We start from the raw sequence: 9,647 nt of genomic DNA, 5'->3' as shown, positions 1-9,647 counted from the left end.
AAAGTAAAATAATAATTTAATTATATTAAATATACACTAAAATCAACTATTAAAATTATAAAAATATAAAATATATAATAATTAATTTTAACAATAAAGTTTAATATATAAATAATATTTTTAATAATAATTAGGTAGAGTTTAATATATAAATGATATTTTTAATAATAATTAAGTAGCTATGCTCTTCGCTAGAAAAAGAAAAAAGAGGTATTTTAGAATACCTCATTTTCCTCTTCTTCTCTCTTCTCCTCCTTCTGCCTTGCTTCGAACCGAGAGGCCATTTTGGATAGAATATATAATTCTAGCCACTAGGCACTCAGTGAGTTGGCAAGTGTAATGTTTGAACAAACTATTATATATAGCTACTTCAATTTAGTCATAGCCTTTCTTAAGACTCGACAGTCCACAGACTTCATGCAATGCAAACAACTATTGGGATTATTATTGGGGAAGTATCGTTTTTGTCTTCAACGTTGGATTAAGTGTTAAAGTTATTCTTAACATTTCAATTGTCCTATTTTATTTATTAATTATTCTTATATTTTGATATTTAAAAACGAAAAAAATAAGCATTTTCATTTATTCTATTTTTTTATTATTTATAAAAAAATGAAGACCTTTTCGTATTTAGATTCATATTTTGGCCTATCACTTAAAAAAGATGAAGACAAATATGAATATCCATGACATTTAAGTAAAAATTATCTTTTATAAATAACTAACATGCATTTTGGTTTATATATACTCTTTTTGAATCAGAATAATGATATTATTATTATTTTTTGAATATATTTTAGTTTATAGTAATTTTAATTTTAATAAAATATGATATAAATAAAGTTACGACAACATTAAAATAAAAAATTACTTATCTAATAAATTTAAAGAGTGAATCATATATTAACAAAAAAAATAAAATTAATTTCTTAAAAATAATAGAAAAGCGGCTGAACAGGCACGTTAAGCCGCTAGTATTAATAAAGATAATTTAGAGATTCATTTGTTAATAAAAGAAATTTTTTAGAGATTAGCTTATTAAATTATTAGTTTTTTTTTAGAAAATTGCATAATCATACACATGTATACAAGATTATTTATTGAAAAATAACACTCATTCTTGATCCCTTAACTTTTTTTTCTTTGTTGAATTTGTACTCAGTACTCACAATTAAAAGTGGTCAGTATTGAACTCCATATTTTTTATATTTCCATCTGTATCTACTAATAAAAAAGAAGAAGAAAAAAAAAAAAGTAACATTGATTACTTTATAATTCATATGTCATTATACTGCAATGTTTATTTTAATAAATATCTTTTTTATTTAAAATATAAAAGAAAAAGAGAAAAAAAAATTAACTGATTGTTTTATAATTCATGTGTCACTATACTGTGATATTTATTTTAATAAATATCTATATTTGATTCTTTTTTAAAATATACATCCCAATTACTTATTTTTTTAAAAGTGTCTGTTCTTCTTTTGTTTTTTGTTTTTTTTTTTTTGAAAAATAATTGAGCAATAATCAAAATTTTAGAAAAATACTCCAAACACTCTTCTAGATGATCCAGTAACCACTATTTTCGAATCCTATAAAACTAACATGAAGGGCGTCGACAACAAACAGTAATTAAAAACATACAATTTTCAGTAGATCACATAAATAAGTAGTTAACATCTTACAATTCTATAACTTCCCCTAAACAATGTTGTATAAGTATTTATTTTCTCTTTACATTACCATTCAAGTTTATTTTTTATTCTGTGCTTCTATAAACCCTTATATTATATTCATTCTCCTTACCTTTTTCTTTTATTTTAGTAATTACTCATGTATTTTCAGCAAAAGTTAAAGGAGAATTCATTCAAATGTAATGATGAATGGATAAAAGAAGACAAGTTACAGAAAAGATATAGAAAAAGATGAAATGATAAAATTTATTTGAATATACAAATAGTTTCCTTTATATTCAAAATAACTAACAAAAAACACCATTGCTCCAATTAGTAAACTAATTCTTTTCATTTGACTGGTTCTAAACGTTTTCAAACAAATACTTTTGTTTCTTTTTTCTTTTTCATGTCCAAGGATGGAAAAGAAAAACAAGAACAGCAGAACTAAGGAACAACAGCTAGGCCCATTTGCATCATAGCACTGAGGTCTTGCCAGGGCTCAATAAGCTCAACATGAGGAAATCCACCCAGGGTTGCAAGCTTTGCTAAACCATCAGCCCCTCGGTTTGAATCAGAGCAACATCTGCCTTCCAATTCCACTTCATAACATCCTGAATTTTGGACACCGGCTCATTATCAGAGCTGCAAAACCGAGCTTGACTGTCTCGGATCAATAGGAAAGCTTCTAGGCAGTCTGTTTCGCAGGTAACTTCCCAGTAGCCTGCCTCCCAGGCAAGGAGGAGCCCTCTCCAGATCGCAATGATCGTGTTCCACAGCAGCCCCTTTGCCACAATCCATCAGACTTTTTGATAACACAACCAAACCCCATAATGTCATCACCATCATAGAACTAGCATCACATTTAATCTTAACTGAATTCGGGAGGGGGGAGTCCAAACAGAACTCACAGATGCCACCAAGGACAAATTTTGGAGATAGAGCTCTAGAAGAGGCTATACAATTCCTTTTGCAAAAGATTATTTTTCTTTCATTATATCCAAAATTACTAGTCTTATTATATGCTATTTTAATATGCAAACTTATTTTTCTTTCATCATATGCAAAATTGCTAGATTAAACAAAGTCTCCCAGCTCTAATAAAATATAGTTTAATATGATACTTTTGAAAAGCAATTGCCAACTGCTAACCAGCCACACATGAATTTTTCTCCTATTCCCTGCCAAAACTTCATAAACTTCAACAAATCCCCCAAAACATAGACCCTTGTAATAAACATCATTTCGACACCAGTATTTTTTTAATAATCAACACAGAATCTCTTTGTTTTATTAATTAAAAAATAATGTAAATATACAATTAATTAATAACAATTGTGTTTTTATACATGTGTCAGAAGTGTTTGGTGTCGAATAGTGCTATTGAACTTCAACGTAGCATAACCTTTTTCTTTAAAGAGTACTTCACAAGTGCATATAGTGATGTGAGGAGAATTAATTAACTATATGGAGGCACTTGTTAGTTCTGATGGCTTATGCAAAACTCTGGAAAACCATGGAAAAGAGCAATTGAATTATGATTATGGGTCCTCTATTCAACACGTTTCTTTCTTTCTTTCTTTATATATAAGAACACAATTCCTAATATCTGTGTATGAAGGCAAAAAATTATATGAATCATAATATACCCATTCCAAAATACAAAAGTGAGACAGATAAATAAGAAGTAAACTAAGCATGTATATTTCTAGCTCTAAACAATGAAACAATTGAGGTAACAAACCTCTTAAACCAAGTCTTCGAAGGAAATCATATCATTAAGCCTGTATAATGATCAACGGTACAGCCTCATTCCCCAAACAAGTTTTGTGCTCAATAATAATCCCAAAGCTGTTGAAGGCTAAGGCTTACCAATTTATGCTAAAGGCTACAATCACTGACTTCAACAAATAGGAATCTATATCCAGCACAAGTGCACAACACACAATGGAGAAGGATTTCGCCATCCGAAAAGAACCATCTTGTGCACAACCAACCAAAACTATCAACTGCCATAATGGTGTGTCCTAGCAGCCATATTAGCAACCTGAGCCTGCAACTGAGCAGCTCTAACTTTTGCAGCTGTCGCCCGGTGAAAGAACTGCTCTCTCGACAGCGCCCTCACGCTCCTCAAGTACTGATCGAAAGGCACGGAACCAACCTGAATAGCCTTATCCAATGCATAAAGTGTGTCCTCAATAGCCAAATCCGAAGCAGTGCAATCTAGCATCTGCTTAGATAACACATCCACACAATCAAAAGCATCCTCGGCATTCTCCAAACTACCCAACCTCATCCCTTGGTTATCCCTCAACCACCCTTCAAGAACATCAGTGTTCATCAAAACCATCTGCAACTGCTGCTCCAAACCCTCCATCTCCTCCTGCATCTCCTTCAAACCCTTATTGAGAACCTCCTCCCTCTGCTTCAACACACCCTGCAAGCTAAACAAACCCTCCATCTCAGCCTCCCTGGTCTTCCTCAAAGCAGTAACATCACCATGAACCATTTCCACAATCTTATTAACCGCATTCCTCTTATAAACCTCAGTTGGATCCTCAGTATGGGGCAAATTCTGAACCCTAGAAGAACCACCACCAAAGCTTCCATAAGGTGATGGAGGATAATTATTCCTCGCAGGAGAAGCAGGAGCAGGGTGCTGGTGATGCTGATGATGCTGGACATAACCAGATTGGGAATTCCCCGAATTACTCGATAAAGATCCGAAATTTGAATTGGGATTTAGGTTTTGAGGTGGCGGAGGTTGAGGGTTCCTCCGCTGGGAATAAAGAGGAGGATCGCGGCCAAAGATAACACCCAAATCGCGAACGAGATCGACGAGATTGGAGCTAGGGTAAACCCAATTCTGCAAATAAGGGACGGAGACGAGGCCAGAGGGATTAACGTGAGGGTGGGGGCGCTTGATGATCATGTCGCGCGTGGGGTTAACGTAGACGCAGGGCGCGTGGCGAGGGTAAGATTCCATGAGCCAGATGAGAACGGGGATGTTGTAAGTGACGCCCTGAAACGACATCGGGATTGTGCCGTCGGCTTGGAGGAGATTGACGGAGCGGCCGTCGTTGTGTGTGAAGGTGGCGGTTTTAGGCTCAAGGGAGGGGTACGTGGTGGTGACGGCGACGAGGTGCTGCCGGATCAGCCACTTTGTGTCTTCGGAGTAAGGAAGGGCGGCGGGGCCACGCTGTGAGAGGACAGAGCTTAAGAACTGCTGGGTTAGTTGTGGATTCGGCGATTGCACCGCCGGTGGGACCATGGTGGCTGCGGCGGTGAGTGGTGGTGGTGGTGAAAGTAGGGTTTGGAGATTTTGTGTGTTGAATTTGGAGTGAGGAAAATTGAAGAAGAGTGGGGAGAACGTGTTTTGGGGAATTGAGAATGAAAGGAAATTGCTTTGCTTAGTTAGAGGAAGGTTCTGTTTGTGTTGCTTAACGTTTTGGTTTTACGCGTTAATGTGTGAGATTCATCACCAATTGCATACAATTCTCAATTTCAACCGAAATCAATTTTTTATTTTTTATTTTGTTCTAACCTTTTTTTAGGGTTAAATGCTATTTTTCCTTAATTAGAAATTAAAATAGACTTTTTTTTTATGACTAAACAGATAAGGGAAAAAAAAGATAAAATTAAATTAATTAGTTAGATTCATATCTAAATTTATTAGATGAAAAAGTCTAGGAGACCAGCAGATTTATTAAAATATGGCCAGCACTTAGCTAGCAAAAAGAAAATGAGTGATTCTCCACCATTAGATGAAATCTCACACCATTAAATACACTATTGATGGCTACAACTCACAAAATCTGCTGGCCCCTAACACTCATCCTATTAGATATTGAAGCTCATTGTATAGTTGGCTCTAATTCAAATAAATGTATGTGCTAAAAATAGCTACTCTAGCCATACAATTTGTAATACATTCTTCTAAATTAAAATACACTTTGTGCTTGTTGAAATAATTTTCAAAAAATTAATTGAAAGAAAATGGGAAAGAAGTAATTAACGAAAGCATCATATATTTAGAATTAATCATGTCACATATATACTAAAAATTAACCATATTCAAAAAACAAAACTCAAAAAAAAAATGTTGAGAAAAATATAAAATTATCTTCATTTGTCAAATGGGATCAAATAGTAATTTATGCTTTAGTAAAACTAAAATGAAAAATAGTGTGGTACATTTTAGTGGAGTAAATAATTATTTTAACATTTTAAAAATTTTAATTTTAACAAAATAAATGTTTAATATTTGTTTTTGATAAAATAAATGTTTTAAATATTTGTTTTGTTTCACAAAATGACAAAATTATTAACCTATCACTGTGGTCATTTTGTCAAATTACTAACATCATTGTTGAGCATTATTTGGAAAAACTGGAAAGGCCGATAAGCATTGTCTTAATCATTGTTTTGATTTGTATATTTAAGATTACTTACTATTTGCATGTTAATTACCAAATAACAACTTAGGAGAAAAGAAAAAGCTGTTTAAGTTTGTCATTTTGAAAAATAGTCACGCTCCCTTAATTTTACTTAGAGATGTTAATGGGGCAGGACAGGGGCGGGGGATGTCTCCCTGCTCCCCATCTTTATCCTTAGATTTGCTCTCCGTCTCCGTCTTCGCTTTCCGTCGTGGGGGAATATTGCTTTCCATCCTCGTTCTCCACACGATCTCATTTTTCGCGGGAACTCTATTCCCCATCTATCTGATAGTTCTAACTAATTATTAATTTTCATATGAATAGAACTGCAAATATCTATCATATACAAAAACAGCAAAATTTTATACAAAAAAATCTAGACGACAAGATGATGACGTCTTTCAAAATGACGCAGTAATGCAACGGCGAGCCAGAGAACAGAGCAGTGGACGAGGTAGGAGACGCGGCAATAGAGAGGAGAATGGATACGATGGAGGAGTTACGGAAAGAAACGTCACAAATAGAGAGCACGACGCGGTGAGGGTGATGACATGGTAAGGTGTGACGATGCGGTGAGAAAAGAGAGTGGCGAGAGGGTGGCTGCAAAGAGATTGGATGGAGTATGGACAGCGTTAGGAATCTTTGAATTGAAGAAGAGTTATGCAATTTAGGATTAGGAACTATTAATGGCAATTCAGTAAATTTATGAATTTTGAGAATTAGCGGAGATGGGGTGGGGATCCTCGCTCGGGTCTCCGTGCCTGTCTCGATGAAATTTTGTCCTCCATCCCCATCCTTGCAGAGAAAATTTTTTACAATCGGATCCCCATTCGAAGCAGTCCCTGTAGGGATCCCCGCTTCTCGAGAAGTTTTGCCATTTCTAATTCTACGGTGGAAGGTTAATGCTTGTAGATAATAAGTTAATAACCTGTCTTCAATAAAATTATGTACAATAATTATTATGGATATTGACAGTTCTAATCTTCTAAATTGATTATGTGATTATGAGTTTGATCTAATCTTTTAAGTATATAATTTGCCTAGCTACCTCTAAAAATTAGTATAAACATGATAAATCGTTTTGATCATTGTCATAAATTGTTAAAAAACTTAATTTTGTTTTGAAGATGGATGTAAAACAATTATCAACAACCACAATCTGTATTGGCCAACAGTTACATTTTATTATGTTAAATGGTGAAATTTGGAATTTTATTATTATATATATTATTAAATTTAAATGTTTGAACATTTATATTATATTTTTAATAATTTTATGAGAAAATGACAAATAGGTCGCTGACCTTTTGCTCTGCGGACATTTTCGTCTCTGAGTATTTGAAAATACTTTTAAATCCCCAACCTTCATAAATCTTGGACGGATGAGTCCCTCCGTCGAATTGCCTCCGCCAGACCCGCTGGAGAAGTCTGATGTAGCTCCCGTGCGGATGACGTGGCATGACTAGTTGACACCTGAACTGCTGACTGGAAAGCTACATTCTAAAATTGGACAAATAAGTCCCTGCACCACTAAACTACGTCGTTTTGCTTTCATCCCTTACAAAGTCCCTTACAATACCCATTACACCCATACCACCCTTTTTGAATTACATAAAACCCTAAGGATACCAACGATAATCATACTCTGTTTTTCCCTCCAAAAAGATCACTTCCCAGGCTGAGACGTTTGCCGTGTGCAGTGACCGTCGAAGAGGCCTCCATTGTTGTTTGAGTTGCTATCTTCGTCACCGAAGATAAGAAGTTTGTTGTGTTGCTTAGTTAGTGGATTGTGAGGTTAAATACTTATGCAAGTATGAACTCTATTGTAAAAGAACTGATCGTGCATGTTGATAGAAGTTGTCAAAAAAGTATTGGAGTTTTTCGATTGAAATTGAATTACTGTTAGGGCAAAGAAAGCTTCTGGGGTGATTTTTCGTTTCTGTATATTGAAGGTCATTGCTTGTTAATATGTGAAAAGAGTAATTCTTGATCATTATTTACAGTTTTTTGTTTTTCTTTTTTCAGATGGTTGATGTGTTTGTGGTGCCTGTGTTCCACCATAGAGGTAATTTTGTGAGAGAAAGTAATGGCTCTCTGGTTTACAAAAATGGGAAGGTGGAGAAGTTTCTAGAAATGGACCTGGACTTCGTTAATTTCAGAGACTTGATCACACTGTTCAAGGGGTTGGGGTACCAATCATACAAGATAGTTTATTGGTATGATCCAAGGAGTCCTGATATTGAGTCTGGGCTGCATATTTTGATAGGGGATGCATGGATTAATGCAATGTGAGAGAACAAAATGAAAAATACAGAGACGGACGAGTTTTACCTATACTTTGACCACCCTGTTGATGAACCTGAGATTGTGGAGGATGCTGAAAAGCAAAGTAACAGTCCTGATGAGGGAGAGGTTTTGGTGGATGATCAGAGTTCGTCATCTGATGATGGGTACGAGAGTATGGAGGATGAGCCCTACAAACCTCCACCTCCCGGGTTTGAAGTAATAGTGATGATGATGATACCAGTGCTGATGAGAAAGGTAGTAAAAGGCAGAGAGTAATGAAGGGAAAGAAGAAAATTGTGTCTCCAAAGAAGACAACTGCATCTAGCCAGGCTCCAGATGTAAGTTTTATATATTATTGTGAAATGTTAACCCTTTAAACTGTTATTTATCCTAAGTCTCATGAATACTGTCTTATGTATCACAACCAAGTTCTAAGTGCTGTGGCAGCAACACCAAACCCTGTAACACGAGCTCCCGTGGCAGACCAACTCCAGCCAGGTCATGTAACAAGAGGTACACCATTTAGGCCTCCACTTCAAGTTCCATCCACAGCTCACCAAACAGTTCAACCAAAAGCTTCAAAAATCAGGCCCAAACATAAGATATTCAGGCCACTTGCCCCACTTTGTCCCAGTTCACTCCCACCTCCAAGTCAGCCTGCACCACCACAGTTTCAACCACAAGGTGCTCCACATGGCCCACAACCATCTCAAGTCAGGTCAGGACCGAGTACAGCAGCTTCCAAGGAGACATTGACAGCAGCAAGCACAGTAACAACAAGACTGTTCAAATTCATTCCTAATCCACCATCCATCAATCCAAAGACATGAAGAAATATGACACCTTGGACATCCCACTATGCCTTGTAATAGCATTTAGGAAACTTGACTGTGACAACAATATTTTTTTGGGAGAATTATTTTTTTTGGAGAAGCTCTTAGGATTTTATAAATTGTTGCAAACTTGTTAGGTGTTTGAGGCTTACTTTTGTGATGTTAAGATTCATAATACTATACACTTGAACATATTTGTTCTTTTTGGGCAGCTTTTAAAAAATTTAACTGTCGCAAATATGTTTACATAACTTTTCATATATGTTATGTGTTCATGTATACAACTTTCATGCCTACTTTTCTCAATCATTCAATGCTTCTTTAGATATTGACAATATAATTTCAACAACCTAATAATATCATAACTTTAATTGCATTTAGATAGATAATATGATACATAAATTGCCTAAACAGCATGT

At 35.1% G+C, this 9,647-nt stretch overlaps 1 protein-coding gene across 1 annotated transcript; it reads right to left on the bottom strand.

Annotated features, from left to right (window-relative positions):
- Positions 1-3,302: 3,302 nt before the first annotated feature.
- On the bottom strand, positions 3,303-5,183 carry LOC112737113 (protein ELC-like). The gene has a single exon (XM_025786879.3). The coding sequence runs from the start codon at positions 4,942-4,944 to the stop codon at positions 3,679-3,681; it is 1,266 nt and encodes a 421-aa protein (XP_025642664.1). The 5' UTR covers positions 4,945-5,183; the 3' UTR covers positions 3,303-3,678.
- Positions 5,184-9,647: the final 4,464 nt, after the last annotated feature.

This window comes from Arachis hypogaea, chromosome 13, assembly GCF_003086295.3.
Source record: "Arachis hypogaea cultivar Tifrunner chromosome 13, arahy.Tifrunner.gnm2.J5K5, whole genome shotgun sequence".
NCBI lineage: Eukaryota > Viridiplantae > Streptophyta > Magnoliopsida > Fabales > Fabaceae > Arachis > Arachis hypogaea.
This window is presented reverse-complemented; position numbering and strand designations above follow the sequence as displayed.